This window comes from Oryctolagus cuniculus, chromosome 9, assembly GCF_051225735.1.
Source record: "Oryctolagus cuniculus isolate XC-2025 breed Fujian yellow rabbit chromosome 9, ASM5122573v1, whole genome shotgun sequence".
In the NCBI taxonomy this organism is placed as follows: domain Eukaryota; kingdom Metazoa; phylum Chordata; class Mammalia; order Lagomorpha; family Leporidae; genus Oryctolagus; species Oryctolagus cuniculus.
In genome coordinates, this window is record NC_142875.1 from 11,657,386 (window position 1) to 11,676,127 (window position 18,742).

An 18,742-nucleotide genomic window follows, 5' to 3' on the forward strand; every position below is an offset into this window, starting at 1 on the left:
TCTCAGGATCTCATGTACTCGAGGTGCACAGCCCATTCATCTTGAGTGGCATGGTATTCCAACTTGAGAAAATTTAAAATTATTTAAGATCCCCTTGCAAAAGCATGTTTTAAACACATTCTGTTTTGTTTGTGATCACTTTCATGCTTCAAAAGCATAAAGTGATCAAACAGGAAATGAAAATATTTGATCTTCACAGAATGTCAAGGTTTATTCATTCAACAAATGTTTATTGAGCACCTACTGTGTACAAGAGCTAGGAAATAACAGTTTTAAAGGCAACCCCTGCTCCCTTAGAGCTCTTTGGAGCATGGCTTATGTGAGGAACCAGAGACATAAGGAGATAGCATAGAGAGCATGAGGTCCCTTCTGGTCAAAGAAGAGACTAGAAAGAGAGATTTGTGGAAGACACACAGGACTTGCAAGCCATACTGAGCCTTTCTCTTAGTCTTTTTCTGAAACACAGTAGGAAGAATAATAACTAAATTAGTTAGCCCTTGCCGCATGACAAATGACAGATTATTGTACAACTTACATGAGTTAAACAACACGCTTTCCCTCAGCAGTTACAGTCTAGAATCTGAGCATCGTGTAGCTGGGTCTCAGCTTTAGGTCTGTCATAAGCTGCATGCATTTGGACTGGAAGAGGACGAATGCCCTTTCGTGGTTCGGATTTGGTTCCTTGGGAGCTTTAGACTCAGGTGCGCCTGAGCTGGTAGCTGGAGGCTTCCCTTTGTTCCTCAATGAGCAGATCTTTCCATAAATCTCCTCTTGGAGTGAGAGAGCAAGAGCAAGAGAGTATTCCAGGAAGAAAGAAGTTACAGTCTTTTATAACCTGTCCCATCACAAGGGCATGCAACCCACAAGGCCGGGATGACTGGGGGCCACCTTAAAACCCTGCCTATCACAGTAACATCACCAACATCTAGTTCAGAAGACACTTGGCTTGGGCTCATTGTACAACACATGCCGCAGAGTGCGTGCTTGAAGACCAGTGAAGAGGCTGTGACACTGGTCCCTGGTGGGCGTCACTGTGGATCAGTCAGGCCAGGAAAGCCTCACTTTCCACGGTGAGCTCTGCCAAACCTGCTGCCTACACCCTGAACTGTGAGGGCCAGCACTGCGGCACTGCAGGGTAACCCACCACCTGTGATGCAGGCATCCCATATGAGTGCCAATTCAGGTCCCAGCTGCTCCACTTCCAACCCAGCTCCCTGCTAATGTGCCTGGGAAAGCAGCCAAAGATGGGCCAGGTGCTTGGGCCCTTGCAGCCCAGATAGTGTTCCTAGCTCCTGGGTCCATTCTGTCCCAGCCCTGACCATTGTCGCCATTTGGGGAGTGAACCAGTTGATTGAAGATGTGTGTGTGTGTGTGTGTGTGTGTGTGTGTGTCTTTCTCTCTATAACTCTGCCTTTCAAATAAATAAATAAATAAATATTTTTAAAAAACCCTGTACTATAGAATTTTAACAATCATGACACAGAATACAGAAAAGGAAATAATAGCATCTAAAATTACATTTAAAGTGTCAGTGTTTCCAGAACTCTTTCCCATTTGTAATCATCCTGGTGTCTTCCAGTGCCCTGGGATGTAAGCAGGGAAGGTATTATTATTCTCCACGGTTTACGTGTGGAGGGCAGAGGCTCAGAGAAGGCGTGCCATTTGCCTGAGGTCCCACATGGAATAAAAGCTGAGGTCAGAAGTGCATATTTCTAAACCTTGTGCTTTCTCAACTCTTCTCCACTGAGTTTCCAGATGAAGGTAGACCTTTCTATCCATAGCCACCTTGCTGGGATTTGAAATTGTAAACCCACTGGGCTACTGGAAACATTGAAATCTAGCAAGTTCTGAACCAGCACAAAAAGTCCCTTCCCCCTTTCTCTCCTCTCACCCTGGCATTTTCTTTAGTCATTCTGTCCTTCGGGCACTCGGCTGCTGAGCACTGAGCTTCCTGGGAAGATGCTGATGAATGATAAACTGGTCCCTGAAGAGCTTGCGCTCTCGATCGAGGGGTATAATTAATGATGACAAAGTGCCATAGCCTAGAGCCAGCCTGGTGAGTCTCAGGCTTCAAGAATACGCACTGTGCAAGAAATCATGTTTTCTGAGCTTTCACATGGGTGAGATAGCCGTGTCTCGCTTTATTTACTTACCAGAGCCCATTTATGTCAAGCTTGGAATTGCACTATGCACATCAGAACATGATTTGGTGGTTCATGGTTTGGGTTACTCTATCTATTTGTATATAAGAAAGTTGTATTGCCTTTAAAAATAATAAAACAAACTTGCACTTTTGTATGAAGTTTGGCACATTGTATTGGAGTCTTTGTAACCTCTCAGGAATTCAGGTCACACCCATTTGATGTTACTAACTTTGCACCAATGCCATTGTTTTCCAAGATAGCAAAATGTGTTGCATGACCAAAGACTGTGACAGTAGTTTAGGGATGAGGCTGTTTTATTTAAGCAGAAATATTCTGATGTGATGCTCTTTCTACACCTCTACACGTGTTTTGATGTCTGGGAAGTTTCAAGAAACCCATTTCCCACCCCCATGCTCCCATCATCCCCTCCTATCCCAGGATTGCATTCTCCCTTCTGAGGTCCTCCTGTTACCCTGGGTTTCTGCTTGTCTCTGCGTAGAATGTAGTTAGGTTCCATCTTATGCTTTCTTTAGATGGATGTGAATGCCTGTATCTATAGAAAACTTGATTCATCTGTATCATCACCTGTTTTTGTTGGAAAATTATTATAAGTAGGCTGGTTATTAACTGTAACGGATGCAGTGCCTAGAAGTGGCATTTTCTTTATAGTCTTAACAATATCCCACCTCTGTACTCAGTAGGGTGAGAAGCCTCTTGGACCTTTCAGATGAACTTCTAGTCACGTGCCACTCCCCACTGCCTACATGCAAGTATTTATTTAGCAATTTTTCTAAGTAAATATAGCCCTTAATTTTCAGCTAAGAAACCCCAGCATTTGCTTGTGGAGTTTCTTAGATCCAAGCCACGGGCACACTCAAAGGAAAGAATGAGATATCAGAGCTCATGGTCCAAGAACAGACATAACAAAACACTGACCATTGAACGTGGGGACGTTTGCCTTTTACTGATCATGGTTATGGAAGAGGAGGCCCAGGTGGGGGCCAGCACAGGAGATTAGAGGAAGTAGAATAGGCAGCCCAGAGTACCAACCGTGACCTCCTAATCCTGAAGTTAGGTGGCCTGACTTCCCTGTGCTCAGATTCTGTGGGTGCCTTTAGGACCCCAGATAGCAAGAAGGAGTTCATACCCCTTCATTCAGGGGACAGGAGGGCTGTGGCAGTGCCTTGTCACTGAGAAACTCTGAGTCATATGTTTGACTCACACGGAGCTCTGTAATCACAGGTTATGAGTTTAGCTGCTGTTAATTTGCAAGTCCAGAGTTACTGAACGTTTTCTTCTTGTTTCCATGATTATCCAGTTTGAAATCATCCTAGCAAACAGTGCAGAAAGAGAGAGGAGAGAAAATGACAGCGGCTGTTTTTGTGTATTGCCACACATTTAAGTAGGACTATGTTAGTGTTTGCTGATGGCTTAGCAAGGTGGAGCTGAAAACCAGTCCCTCCTCCCCCAAAGAGTGGGTCATATAGAGAACAATGCACAGTGAAAATCCCAGCTTGTTGTGATAGTATTTTCTGAATTCTCTAAAGGAAGCAAATGCCTCTGAGCCAAAGAGGAAAAGGTGACTTTCTCTCCACCATCCCTTTAGCCAGGCTCTTGGAAGAAGAAGAATGGAGCCAGCGTGGGGGTCTTCCCAACAGCTGAGGTTTCCATAGAAACCTGCCTGCCCTCCTTAGCTGCAGAGTCCGCCCCAGGGGACCTGGGCATGGCGCACTGACCTGGGTGCCAGGAGATGCAGTCAGGCTCTGGAGCCAGCAGGTGTAGTCAGAGCCCTTCTCCATCAGCAGACCCAGGCCTTTCCTGGCTGGGCAGGTAGAGAAATCAGTAGCAAGCCTCACAACACACAGCCCACAGCCAGTGGCACGCTCCACTTCCAGCATAGCAGACACACTCACACTCACACTCACATGGGCTGTTATAATCTAGGTGGATGTATTTTGGTCCTAAGGTCTTTAGGTCTCAATCACTTTATGGAAGAGTCTTGTGAGAAAAACATCAGAGTTGCTAAGATAAAAGCCGAAGGACACTCTTGGTGGTTTACACAAATAGCAGGGGACCTGGATATCCATGCTAGAATAAGTTTGTTCTGAATGGATTTTCAAATGATGTCATCATACTTTTCAGTCCATTGTTCAAAAATCAACCCTGAATGTACATAAGGAGAATCTGCTTTGCTTTTGTCAGCTCCTCTGCACTTAGGAATGTGTCTTCCTGGGTGACATTATTCTAGAGTCTATATAATATAATCTCTATCATCACTGTGTTAAATCTTGGTGTTCAATAAAATTTGACTTGGGTTTGTCTGTTGCTTGCTAAACTAAAACTGGTCATTGTTTGGCCTTGATTTCTAGCAATACACTTCAGTTTATTGAATGTGCATGATTTTTTCATGGATCCGCATCATACTTACCTTTATCCACATCCAAAGCACACTGGAGTGCATAAGCATACGCGGTGTGTAGGAGCTGCAGTTTTGGGTATGGTTGGGGGTTCACACCCCTTTCTCAAAGCTCTTAGCTCTGAGACAGGTGGTACCAACTCAAAGCTATGATAGAAATGAATTTTAAATGTAAATATGGGAGTGTTAAGAGAAGCAATGGTACAAGTGTTGAGATGTTGAACAAATATGGGGTCATTAGATTTTCATATAATGAAATCATTGGTCAGTGATGCTCTACCCAGCTGGCTAGGGTTGGTCTCCGTCTGGCACATGGGCCTTTTGACCTCTGTATTGCTTTCTTTCTGCTTGACTTCTGCCTCAGTGGAATTCCTGTCATTCCCAGTTGGACAGAGCCTTCTGGAAAACAAATTTTGCTTTCTCACCAAAATCATTCACACCACAGGTTTTGGGTCACCCAGTCGTCTTCACACGTTAGTAAATCTGACATTGACAGCAGCCTGGTGATGATCTAAAAGAGAGCATGTTTTTAAAGTCTTCATGATTTTGAGAGTACAAAGTGGTAACTGGTTATCATTAAACCATAAGCTTTACGTAATGATTCCAGACTTTTTAAGTTGTGATGAAAACAAAAACCATGTAACATAAAATTTATAGCCTTTACCATTTCTAAGTGTGCAGTTCAGTAGTGTTAAGTGTGTTCACCTTATTATGGATCATTCCAGCTTCAGTTATTTCTCTCAATGGCTCATTTTTGCCTCCAGCTTTATGCTTTCCTATTTTCCTAAAGTTCTGCAAGACCTTGTTGGAACATGTGTGTCATTCCTCAGGGGCCTGGATGCCCAAATCCTTCCCTAAGGGCTTTTCTTAGCAACTTCCTTGTTTAAACTCAAAACCAACATCAGGACTGCCTGTGGGTAGTCTTGCCTTGTGGCTCACACAATCCTCCTAGAAGCGCTACCATTTTGTATTGGGGAAGGGAGTAAAGGGTCAGGAGGGGACCTTTCTATTTATTCTAGCTCCTCTTCATAGCTGTAACACTTTGCTTTGCACATGTGCTTGACACAGCTTAAGGCTCATTTTCCTTGATCATCACATGTCCCTTGCCACATCATTGGAGTTTCCTTAAAAATAAGAAGAGTAATGAGCAGTTATGTATTATTCATCCCAAGTGTACAAATCAGGCACGTATCTCAGGCTCTCTTTCTCTTCTAGAGCTTGCACTCGACAGCGCATGCTGAGTGGATCATTTGAGGGGCAACCAGCCAAGGAGAGGTCAATCCTCAGTGTGCAGCATCATATTCGCCAAGAGCGCAGGTAACTACTCCAGGAAGATGGGCTACAGGGACACCAGAAAGGGAGTTTTGTAGGAAGTTCTCACCGTCCACAGCCAACGCCACCAGCCCTTGCTGGCCAGACAGGCACCGACAAGGAGCTGAGCAATAATGTCATTCACAATCAGATTCCAAGCTTTTTTTTTTTTTTTTTAACCTTTACTTCAAACACCTTTTCCCTGGTGGTGACCGAATTCCCACTTTTGAGATTAGTAGGAAAAAGTCTGAATCTTGTTAGAAGGTTTCCAAGACATTTGAGTGGACTATAAACTTTAGCTCTAGAAGACATGATAGGCTTTTGTGACACTGTACCAGAACAATTGTTGTATTTTATGTCATGGTCGTTGCTTAGGCATCAAAAGCTGATGTTGAGTTGTATTGACCAGTTGGTTGTGGTTGCCCTAGGTCACTAAGACACGGATCAAACAGCCAGAGGATCAGCAGGGGGAAGTCTCTTGAAACTTTGACTCAAGACGTAAGTCCTCAACAATGATTTGAAATTGGGAAATGTGATGATTTACGAAAATGCATTCCTGTGAGTGCTTAGACGATTCCAGCGTCTGCATCTTTTCTGTCGTATTGCCAGCTCTCCTAAGACTTCAAACCACGGGGAATCCGCAAATGCAGGAAACAAATGACATAGCTTCTACCAAAATGTGTCCATTAACTGTAGAAAAATCCAGACATTCCACACAAAGCACATGGCTTAGTTAAAATAGTACCACAAAAATAATATATCAGTTGTATTTGACTGCAAGTTAAAAAGACATGGAAAGCATGTGTAGGGATTATTTGCATCACTAACTTTGACTATTCACTAACTCCAAAATATTCTAGAATATAGATTGAAAGAATTTTTCTGCCAGGAGCTACATAGGATTTCCCAAGAGTTGCTTTGTTTTTAGACTCCAAGTCATGCATACATTTACTTACTGATTTAATAAATGTTTATGCAGTATGTGTTCTGTGCCAGATCATGTTCTGAGTGATGAGGAGTAGCAAGGAAACAAGACAGACTCACTGCCTGCCTGGAGCTTGCATTCTGGTTAAGGAGACAAATGACAAGCAAGTCACCAGATAGTGGGGTTTCTGGGACTGATTTCTTTTTATGTTCTGTAGTCTTGTTACTGCTGTGACAGGATTGCCTTGTAAAGTGGAATAAAGTCATGTAAAGCAGTATCACAGGCAGAGATCTGGGGGTAGGGAATTTCGGACAGGATGGTACTGGGATCTGAACAGGCTGTGGTATCAGAATCATGCAGGTGTTTAATCCCCAAAGTCGTAAGTGGAGACAGAATCCAGTTGGGGTGCTTCGGTGCTTTGGGTCTCGTGGGAAGTCTTTAGATCATTAGGGGTGTGCCACTGGGAGGCGGTTCTCATGAGAGCGTTGCTTATAAAAGTCTACCTGGGCCTTACAGCTCTCTCTGCTCCTTGACTCACTCCACACTCACCTCTGCGGCCCTCAGCAGAGACCCAACCCATAGGGCTGCCTGTTCTTGGACTGTGAACCTCCACAACCATGAGCCCCAAGAGCCTCCTTTTCCTTGATAGAGTTAGTTTCTCTCAGGCATATCACTGGGCTAACAAAAAGCTGACTAGCACACATAGTTTGGGAAGACCCTTCTTCATCAGCCAGGAGATTTAAATGAAGGAGCAAGCCCTGAGAAAACCCAGGGAAGCTAAGGGTTGGCAAACCAGCCATCCTATGCTAAGATCATGTTGGAAGAGTCTCAAAGTACATATTAAATAGGTATCATTTTGTAGAGCCTTGATTGAAAAACAGACTTTAATTTGAATTTAGATATGTATCTGAGAAAGCAGTCTTGAATGTTCAGAGCCTGGGGTGGCCCTTGAGAAGAGAAGGTTAACAAGGGAGTGTTAGCAAAGCCACAGCCACTGGGATTTTTCTGTGTGTCTTTTTTTTTTTTTTTTTTTTTACCACTTATCTATTATTTTTAAAGAGTTTGTCCGGCATTCAATATACCACATCTGTTTTCAATCTGCAAAAACTGTTGTGAGGAGACTGTAAACTGTGGAAAATGGAATTAAAAGATAAATTTATTTTGGTGCAAAAAATATTTTGAGACCCTTGCATAGTTTTTAAATAATGCACATTGTCCATGAATTTGTTGAAGACACTCATATTTCAGTCCAAGTAGAATGACCCTATTAAGTGCTTCAGGTAAAACTGGGAACTAGAAGAAGTTGGTGAAAAGACATTTGGCTTCCCCATTACCTGATTGGTGTGGTTCTAACTGGTACAGAGCTGTGTAACCACCACGATTTTTAATACTCAGAGCTCCACCTGATTGGCCACCATGTTTTCAACATGGATCCAACATGTGGCTTCTGTGCTTGTAACTTGATTTGAGTCAGGTAGATTATGTGGAGAAAACATCCAGGTGAACATTCAAACTTCCATGCAGAACTCTCTCCTTCAGGGTGATTCTGTAGAAATGTACAGTGTAAGAATCAGATTAAGGCCGGCGCCACAGCTCACTAAGCTAATCCTCCGCCCTGCGGCGCTGGCACACCAGGTTCTAGTCCCGGTCAGGGCGCCGGATTCTGTCCCGGTTTCCCATCTTCCAGGCCAGCTCTCTGCTGTGGCCCGGGAGTGCAGTGGAGGATGGCCCAAGTGCTTGGGCTCTGCACCCCATGGGAGACCTGGCTCCTGCCATCGGATCAGCACAGTGCGCCGGCCGCGGTGGCCATTGGAGGGTGAACCAACGGCAAAGGAAGACCTTTCTCTCTGTCTCTCTCTCTCACTGTCCACTCTGCCTGTCAAAAAAAAAAAAAAAAAAAAAAAAAGAATCAGATTAAAATGTGGCTTTGAAAATATGTGTTGAAACATACATAACAACAGCTGTGTTTGTATGAAAGTCTCAACCCCAGGGGTGCGCCTCTTCAAAGCTTTCTTACTGTTTCTCCTATAACTCTAGGACAAAATCCATCCTCACTGTTCTCCATAGCAAATGTCATGGGCTCTGGTCACTTCAGAAGACAGCCATATAATTCATCTCTTCTTACATCACAGGACACATTTAAATTAGACAATTTCAGTCTTCTCAATTACTCCAAATGATAGAGGATACAGATCATTAAGTCCAAGAAATATTTTCTGTTCAGTTTGTCGAGTTGTTGGAACAGCAACTCCAGCTGGTCAGGCCCTGCAGGACCTGCCCCCGCTACCCGCCAGCCTTGCATTTGCCACCCAGTTCCTTGCTCTCTCAGCTCTGCGCACACTGGCATCATGGCTACTCCTCAGGCCTACCTCACCTCTGAAAGAACAGGTTCCTACACCTGTTGGGTGGCCTGCACCCTCACCTCTTTTGAGTTTTGGAAAACTTCATCGTGAGATCTATGCTGACCCATGGATTTAGAAGCACAGTTGTCTGCCTCTCTCCTGCTGTGTTTTTAATCAGAACACCATGCATACCCTCACACACTTGCTTATTCTGACCGACTTTTCATCCATCCCCCTCCCCAACCCCAATCCTAACTGGAGCATCAACTCCACAAGAACAGGGATTTTGTCTTTTTTTTCCCCCTACCTCTTGCCAAATCCTCAGCACCAGAAAAGCACCAACACCTGGCACATAAGAGGAGCTCAATAAATACATGGAGACTTCAAAAACTTTGTGAAATTACAGAATTATGTGATAAATTTATTTTGGTGCAAAAGAATTGTGAAATCCATGCAAAAGTTAATGAAAATGCACATTATGAAAAGTCTGCATGGATTTCAAAATGTTTGCACCAAAAGAAGATTCACTTTTAATTCCATTTTCCCATGAGCTATTTCAAGTACCCTTGTAATAACTTAAATAAAAATATGGTTGCTAAGATGATTGTGGCCATTAAACTGTACATGGGTGTATATGGAAAATAAAGTCAGTGATCTCAATGTTTTAAATGATACTGTTTCTGGCCTTCAAAAAAGCTGTCATGGTGATATGCCTCCTTTTCATTTCCTTCCAGCATTCCAATACAGTGAGATACAGGAACGCGCAGCGAGAAGACAGTGAGATAAAGATGATTCAGGAAAAGAAGGAGCAAGCAGAAATGAAAAGGTAGAAGCACGGCAGCGTCCCCTGGAGACCCTGGGGAGCAGGACTTTCCCCTTAGCCTTCCTCTCCTTTCCCTTCCCCTTCCAGGAAAGTGCAAGAGGAGGAACTGAGGGAGAACCACCCGTACTTCGATAAGCCGCTGTTCATTGTCGGCCGGGAGCACAGGTTCAGAAACTTCTGCCGCGTGGTGGTCCGAGCTCGCTTCAACGCGTAAGTACTCTCATTCCAGCCAGGTTTCTGGCCCCGCTCGTGCAGACAGCAGGGGGTTCGTCACAGGAAGAGGGAGGAACATGTACTCCTAATGGGGTCACGCGGAAACCCTGGGTTAATTAATCACGCTGCTCCACCTTGCCTGCCGAGCACCTGACCAGGCTGAAAGCAAGCGAAGGTTGAAAGTAGTTAACATTTCTAGGAAACGCATGTGGCTACAGTGCATAACAGCCTTTCTTTGTGCGTTTTTTGCAGTTGCCTAATGCTTGTGTATCAGTGTTACTAACTCCAGTATTTATCCAGAAAATATATAAGCAAAGGGGGACTAAATGACAGGTGAAGATCACTGTCTGTGTCTTCTATCAGACTTGTAGTTTCTTCACGAGCAAAATGCCCCCAATTGGTTTATTCTAGAATAATGTGAAGTAGAAAGTAAGTTGACTAGTGCTTCTATTACTACCTGTTAGGAGAAGAAAGCTCACTGGCCACTGCTTCTGTGTACTGAGGTATACAAAAGATAAACTAAATTTGCTTTTCTGGAGACCCTAGCCAATGGATGAAGTGAATGTAGGTCAAGAACAACTTTAAGTAGGTATCCTCAAGACATTAAGAATTCTGGAGGAAGTGCAAAAACTCTCCACTTTTCTTTCTTTTTTAAAAAAAGATTTATTTATTTATTTATTTATTTTAAAGTTAGAGTTGCACAGAGAAAGAAGGAGAGGCAGGGACAGAGAGACAGGGGTCTTCCATCTGCTGATTCACTCCCCAGTTGGCCAAAACAGCCAGAGCTGTGCCAATCCGAAGCCAGGAGCCAGCAGCTTCCTCTCGGTCTCCCACATGGGTGCAGGGGCCTAAGGACTTGGGCCATCCTCTACTGCTTTCCCAGGCCATAGCAGAGAGCTGGATCAGAAGTGGAGCAGCCAGGTCTTGAACCGGCGCCCATATGGGATGTTGGCACTGCAGGTGGCAGCTCAACCCACTATGCCACAGAGCCGGCCCCTCCACATTTCTTTATGTAGCTGGCCATCAGTTAAGTAAAAATTTGATCTCCATTGTTGGAGCTAGCATTGTGGCATAGCAGGTAAAGCCGCCTCCTGCAATGCTGGCATCCAGTATGGGTGCCAGTTTGTGTCCCAGCTGCTCTACTTCCAATCCAGCTGCCTGCTGATGGCCTGGGTAAAGCCTGGAAGATGGCCTAAGTATTTGGGACTCCTACCATCCACGTGGGAGACCCAGATAACGCTCCTGGCTTCCAACTGACTCAGCCCTGGCCATTTCAGCCACTTGGGAAGTGAACCAGTGAATGGAAGATCTCTGTGTGTCACTCCCTCTGTCTCTGTAACTCGGACTTGCAAATAAATAAATCTTTTTTTAAAGAAAATAATTTAATCAGTAGCCTATGATAATCACTATCTGTTATGAGCTGAGTTGCTCCCTCCCAAAGTCCATATGTTGAAGTCCTAACCCCCAGTAGTCAGGATGTAACTACATCTGGAGACAGGAACTTTAAAGAGGTGATGGAATTAAAGTGAGGACATCCAAACTGACTGGTTTCTGCATTAGAAGAGGAAGTGTGTGGGGCGCCAGATTCTGTTCCGGTTGCCCCTCTTCCAGGCCAGCTCTCTGCTGTGGCCCGGGAGTGCAGTGGGGCATGGCCCAGGTCCTTGGGCCTTGCACCTGCATGGGAGACCAGGAGAAGCACCTGGCTCCTGGTTTCGGATCAGCGCGAGGCGCCGGCCATAGCGCGCCGGCCGTGGCAGCCATTGGAGGGTGAACCAATGGCAAAAAGGAAGACCTTTCTCTCTGTCTCTCTCTCTCTCTCACTGTCCACTCTGCCTGTAAAAAAAAAAAAAAAAAAAAAAAAAAAAAAGAAAAGAAAAAAAAAAGAGGAAGTGTGGACACATGCAAACTGAAGGAAGACCACGGCAGCATGTCGGGAGATGCCAACCACAAGTCAGCTGGGCAAGCCTGCAGCAATCCTTCCCTGGCAGTTCTCAGGATAATCCAACCCTTGACTGCCCAGCCTCTGGAGCTTAAGCAACCCGGGCTGTGGTGCCTTTTTCCAGAGCTCTAGGAAGCTCAGACACACTCTTAGGACATTTCAGACCTGGAGAGGGTCGGAGAGAGCACAGACTATCATCTCTACAAACCTCCTTCAAAAGAATAAAACAGTTAGCTCTGTGGATGTGGAGGGGTTTGCTGGAGAATCCCAGCAGGTGTGTGGCTGTGTCCTGACCACCAGTCCCATTCTCTCTGCTGTTCAGGAAGGCCCTTCACAATCTCAAATGCCTGAAAAGTAATCGTTAAAAACTCCCCTGTGTTCTCACAAAGGAAGACAGCAGGATAGACCTGATTGGCTTCTGAAATGGGTTTTCCATATTGAATTACCTTGTTGGCTACCTCCATGTGAACTTCTGGTTACATATTCCCTCTTTGTTTTGTGTGACTTGGTTCTCTTTCGCCAGCTACATAGCTGAGGGGGAATTGGATGATGAAAGAAACACACACAAAGCCTGTCAGGGACCTCACCCATCATGCTTCACAGACTTCCTGAAAGTCAAAGTTATGAATCCCCCGACCCAGAAACTTACCTTAAATCATTCCATGAGACTACAGTTAAATGCAGGCTGAAAGATTATAGACTCTATTTAATTTATGGAAAATTTAATTAAAGAATTATGAAGAGCTTCCTAGAACTACTAAGGCATAGTTTTCAATGAATATTTTGAAGTAAAAGTCAAAATTTAATTTTGTAATACCCATGTAAGAAATTTTGAATGGAGCCATGAATTCTAAAACCAAGTATTTCGAGTAATCTAAAACTTTACTTTCCTAAGCACCAACTGCAAATTCTTTTTATTTTTCTTTCCTCTAATGTTCTCTGTCTTCCAAAACCACACACAGTTGACATATTCTATGGCAGTCATTATGTAGAGGATGTAGAGATTGCACGTAGGTGTGATGTTTGTTTATACGACCTGGCCACACTCTAACATTCTTGCTACATTGCAGGATTTCATTTGCCTCTCCCTCTTACAGATCTAAAACGGACCCTGTCACAGGAGCTGTGAAGAATACAAAGTATCATCAACTGTAGTAAGTCTCACAAACCCCACTCACCATGCCCGTTTGAAGTTTTCACGTACTATTTTGTGCTGCATAAAAATACCAAAATTCCCATTTGTTTTCTTGCTAAGTATAGTGCTATGAAGTTAGATGACTGGAATTTATTTAAAAGAAATGGCAGTGGTGTTCAGAAAGCCACAGACACTAACATCTCTGACTGTTAGCAGCCTTTCCTACAGCATTTCTGTTTCTCCGTCGTGTTCACTCTCTGGCAGTGATTTGCTGGGACTGGTCACCTACCTGGACTGGGTCATGATCATCGTAACCATCTGCTCTTGCATTTCCATGATGTTCGAATCCCCCTTTCGAAGAGTCATGCACGCACCTACTTTGCAGGTACTGCTGCCCCATCTCAGCTCTCAGCCAGCGGGTAAAACACTGACCTGCAATTTTCCCGGTCATTGTGACCAAAGTGCTTCTGCCCATTTCAGATTGCTGAGTACGTCTTTGTGATATTCATGAGCATTGAGCTTAATCTGAAGATTATGGCAGATGGCTTATTTTTCACTCCAACTGCTGTCATCAGGGACTTTGGAGGAGTGATGGACATATTTATATATCTAGTAAGTCTTTGGTTATTTCCTAAATGTAAAATGTGATGGTCTTGTAAAATCTCCTGTATCTCTTACTACAAGAGTGAGGTGTTTGAGTTCCAGAGGCTTTGATGTCAAAGCGAGTTCTTAAATACACTATGAATAGTAGTCATTATATGCACATAAGGCACATGCATGTCATATCTTAACAAAAAAAGCATTGTAACTATCCATTCTTGTTTATAATGATCAAGTGCAATTTTGTGTATGAATGAGACAGGGTTAATTAGGTCTGAAATAGCAAATTTACCCCACACAATTCTTTGTGGCTTTTATACTTAAAATATGTGTATCATATAAACCATATTATTGATCATTGAGCCCCTTATTGTTAAAAAGCAAACGAAAGCAATTGTCATTATACCTCTGCCTTGATTCCAGTGCGCAAAATATGTGGCTGTAGCAGGTGCCCATTCAACTGTTCAAATCAGTTGGAAAATTGTAAAAGTAGACTCCAAGAAATTTTACTTTTTGTAATTGTCCAAGAAGGGATGAAGTTAGTGTGCTTTGCTGGTACAAACAGAAGTGTGATCATTACCAGGTGCCATGTGGCAGATCGTTAATAAAATAATAATGATCTTGATGAAGGAATTCCAATGTCATTGACCTTGGCAGAGCTCAAGAGAAGGGACAGAAAAGTGGAGACACAAGACACACAGGGCTCCCCCATTTCATTCCTGTGCACATGCGTTAACCTCCCTTTGAGGCTTCCAACAGGTCAGGATTAGGTACATTCATTAGAGTTAACAGACTCAGTACACAGTCGTGAGTCGTCCCACGTAACACGTGGCATCTCTGCCAAATGGACAGGTGTGGCCAGGTGATTTCAGCAAATGTAGCTAGTCCAGGGTAAATTGTATAAGCTCCAGAGAGATTTCTTTCCTCCTCTAGGTGAGCCTGATATTTCTTTGTTGGATGCCTCAAAATGTGCCGGCTGAATCTGGAGCTCAGCTCCTAATGGTTCTTCGGTGCCTGAGACCTCTTCGGATATTCAAATTGGTGCCCCAGATGAGGAAAGTTGTTCGAGAACTTTTCAGCGGCTTCAAGGAAATTTTTTTGGTACGTTACAGTTACTGTTTGCTTCCAGTTTTCCTTAGTCCATCTCTGCTGTGGTGCTAATGAGGGGGTAGAGTCTTGTTTCTCAAGGTCAAGTCTGTAACTTTGCTTATGGCACCAGCTGAAAACAATGCACACTTTAAAATTTCACCCATGAAAGTTTCTATCTTATTAGCTCATTTAATTCAATGAATATTTTTAGAGAACTGAAGTGAAACTCTGGGAAATACATAAACAGAGAATCCAAAGAAGATTCACTGCTAAATCATTCTTTCCTCTTTATCCTAATTTCCACTCTACATTTTAGCTTCCCATTTGGAAATTAAGGATAAGACGACTCAACACCGTGTACTTCATAAATGTGATTGTGAATTGATGCATTGGGGCTCACATTCTGTATGTCCCCTAAAGCATACAACTTAGAATTTGTGTCTGGATCTTGGGAGTAGTCAAATAAAACACATTTCAACTGGGACACATAGGTATACCCTACTTTAAGTGACTTCATTATACAATAATGAATAGTTAAAGATATGATTGAAAAGAAAAGATTCTTTTAAGTTGGGCAAACATTGATTTAGGACCTTCTAAGAACAGGGCTGGAGATAAAAGAATGAATAAGAGTCTCACTGCTCACAATCTGTTAGAGAGGGATCATTGCCTTACAAAACAGTGATCAAAGCATTCCTTTTATTAGTGATGAATTCTTGTGCATGAAAAGCATGAACTAATTTACATAAGCTTGTTTTGTGTTTTGCTTTCTACAAACACCCCTGGTGAGACAATGCTATAGCTGTAGTTGACCCAGGGGTATTTTAAAGATACTGCAATATTACAATTTTTGTGCCTAATATTTTTTTAAAGATGTGTTTAAAAAGTCCTTATTTGGTCTCTTGTTGCCCACATCTGTAACACTGTGACTTTTCACACAGCTGGAATTGAGGGAAAACAAAATGTCACCTGGGCGTTGATCTAGATGAACCTTTTGATCACAGATTTTAGAAGAGAATCTGTGCCTTTCTCTGTAATTTTAGTATGGCTAAATCAGCTGTTTCAATTCTTCCGCGGTGCTGTTCCGTAGCTTGTTCTGTCATTGCCCCTTTTCTCTGCAAGTCAAAGTCGTCAGCCAGCAGAGGGAGCACAAGTTAATTAACACACTGGCTTTTCAGGACTGAATTAATGACATCCTCTGTGCGTACATAATACATGCTCTAACACACTAGAAGGCAAAGCCACTGTTGCTGTAATGTCTCCTCTGCTAATGACGATATGCATCCATTTTGGGCAAATGGGCAGAATACAGTTAGTAAGCATTTTCCATTGTTCCATGGACTGCAATAGAGCAGAGTGTTGATTTTAAAGTCAGATACTCCCAAATTATATTTAAAAAATACTGCGTCTTGTTTTCTTATATGAAAGTCATTAAGTTTTCATTTTAAAAATTCAAAGGCTTTTGTTAATTTCCTCCTACTGGCATTTCAGTGAGGCTAACTGAAAGACCTAGGGTGGGGAATTTAAAAGATACTATCAAGCCCAGCAAATTCTGCACAGTGTTATCTGGAAAGCCCCTGTCTATATACTGAATAAGCCAAATCTGATGTTCAGTGTGAAATGAGAGATTTACTAACTCAACAATTTCTTCCAGGTCTCCATTCTCTTGCTGACATTAATGCTTGTCTTTGCAAGCTTTGGAGTTCAGCTTTTTGCTGGAAAACTGGCCAAGTGCAATGATCCCAACATCATCCGAAGGGTATGGTGCCCCTTTCAATCTTTTCAAGTGAAAATTGCAGTGGCTTCCATCCCTTAGGGAGCAGGTGGGGCCAGTGGTAACCAAGGCTGAGGATTCTTTGACCAGACTGAAAATTCTCTTCCCACAGACTCCTTACTGAGAACATACACTGCGCCTCTTCTGGCCTGTACAGGTTTGTCAGGTTGCAATGCCCCTCAGGGACTCCTCCTCTTGTCTCCAATTTCAGGCTCATCTGTGGTGGAGAGATCAGGCGTAGTCACCCAAGATTGCAGATGTTTATAGCTGTGAGCCCTGGACACTTTCCTTTCAGTTCTTCCCTACCTTGACCATCCCTCCCATCAGCCAAAGACTCATCTGAGCAAGCAGCCCGTGCAAAAAGATGCAAGACTCACACCAGCAAGCAGCCCTTACAAGAGACACAGTAGCAAGCAGCCCAGGTGAAAAAGATACAAGGGGGGAGTCTGATTCCCACATCCCCTTCCCCTTACATCTGTAGGCTCAACTTCTCCCCTGAGGCAGCCGACCCCTCCATGTGCGCGCTTACCTGCCCAGCGGCTTCCCCTTTATGAAAACCACAGAAACCCCCACAGAGACCAAGCTGGAACACTTTCACCACAGCCTTTCCGGTTCTTTGCTCTTCAGTCAGTGCTGTGCAGAGGAGGTCAGCTGCTGTAGCAGCCCCATGATGGCAGTAGCTTGGCAGACTGTGGTGTCTGGATTGCACAGCTCTCCTGCACACCACTGCTCAGGGTCTCAGATTTGTCTGTCTTCTCCCCCCACCCTGTGCTGTGTCTTGAGTCTTCCCCCTTTAGCCAGCAGGTACCTCAGAGGGCTGTGGGCTCTGCGTAAAAGGGGCACACCTCACATCAACCTGCATTCCATGGGACGGAACTCAGCATTCCAGGACAGAGGGAGGCTGGGAAGGGTGCTTTAGTGGTGCACATTGGAGAAAAAACACACAGTCAGGGTAATAGCATGCCAGTCTCTGTTAAATGATCCAGAGTCCTATTCCCTTAAGCTTCTTTCTTGTTTTATAAGTAGATTAATAAGGAAAACCCAATACTGCTATTATATAAAATAGTAAAAGTATTTTCTCTTCGATTCAATTAAAATAATGCCTTAATTTCAGTAAAATGTGTGTCTCCAGAGGGCATAAATACAGCTGAACTACAATATTACATATTTCTAGTAAAAATGGCTAATATAGATCTTATGAAAACATTAGCCATTATTATAAAATGTGAATACAGATAGCATTTGTCTAGTCAAAATACATTCATTATAAATTATGTTAATATGAAGTTTTTCGGGAAGTGCCAGGTAGGAAGAGACATTCCAGAAACCTAAGAAGACATAATAAGGAACATGGTATGAAGGTCATGATGATCCAAATTAACAAATGAAGAGAGTGATACAGAGGACATTTCAGTCCACAAGTTTGTGTAAGGAAACAAGAGTTATTTTAGATCCACACTGAATAGAAGCCAAAAAGATAATAACAGCATTTCACGACGAAGCCTGCTATGAATCCTGGATAACTCAGTGTACTAATAGTGGCCTAAGGGCATGATGAGTTTACAGTATGTGCTCATCCCCAGCCCAAGCTGAAGACTGGTGACCCACGTGGGAACAGAACGCCCTGTGGATGAGCAGACTCACAGATATGATGCATTTATTCTCTTTCCTGGAGCAGTGGGATCTGCAGGAAGCTCCTAAGGAGAGCCGAAGGGGACTTGGCCTTTGCAGAGAGAATCAGCACCATGCAGAAATTGTTGGGAAGAAATTTATAAAAAGAGCAGTAATCTGAGTGTTTACATCTTATCTGATCCCAATTAATAAGAGGCTGAGGCCAAGAACGCCATGTGAATGAAGAGGACATCGGTTGTAGCCCTGAGCTTCAGGCCATCTTTCTAAAAGAAGAAAACCCAGGGTCCAGGGGAGACCAGCTACACCAGTGTTGGGATCCGACAGCCTGTGTTGAAATGCCACGAGCCTCGTGCTGTGGGGGCCAAGCTGTCCTGGTGGGAGACTGCCGTATTGTCTCGG

General features: G+C 43.6%; 1 protein-coding gene across 3 annotated transcripts in view; it reads left to right on the plus strand.

Annotated features, from left to right (window-relative positions):
• NALCN (sodium leak channel, non-selective) overlaps positions 1 to 18,742 on the plus strand; it is a 368,383-nt gene that overhangs the window by 311,449 nt on the left and 38,192 nt on the right. For all 3 annotated transcript variants that reach the window (XM_089303460.1, XM_051849987.3, XM_089303461.1), the window contains 9 exons: positions 5,776 to 5,877; positions 6,300 to 6,369; positions 9,873 to 9,964; positions 10,049 to 10,171; positions 13,211 to 13,267; positions 13,513 to 13,633; positions 13,729 to 13,860; positions 14,782 to 14,949; positions 16,592 to 16,696. In XM_089303460.1, the coding sequence (XP_089159586.1) occupies positions 5,776 to 5,877; positions 6,300 to 6,369; positions 9,873 to 9,964; positions 10,049 to 10,171; positions 13,211 to 13,267; positions 13,513 to 13,633; positions 13,729 to 13,860; positions 14,782 to 14,949; positions 16,592 to 16,696 (970 nt within the window). The remainder of the gene's footprint in view (positions 1 to 5,775; positions 5,878 to 6,299; positions 6,370 to 9,872; positions 9,965 to 10,048; positions 10,172 to 13,210; positions 13,268 to 13,512; positions 13,634 to 13,728; positions 13,861 to 14,781; positions 14,950 to 16,591; positions 16,697 to 18,742) is intronic.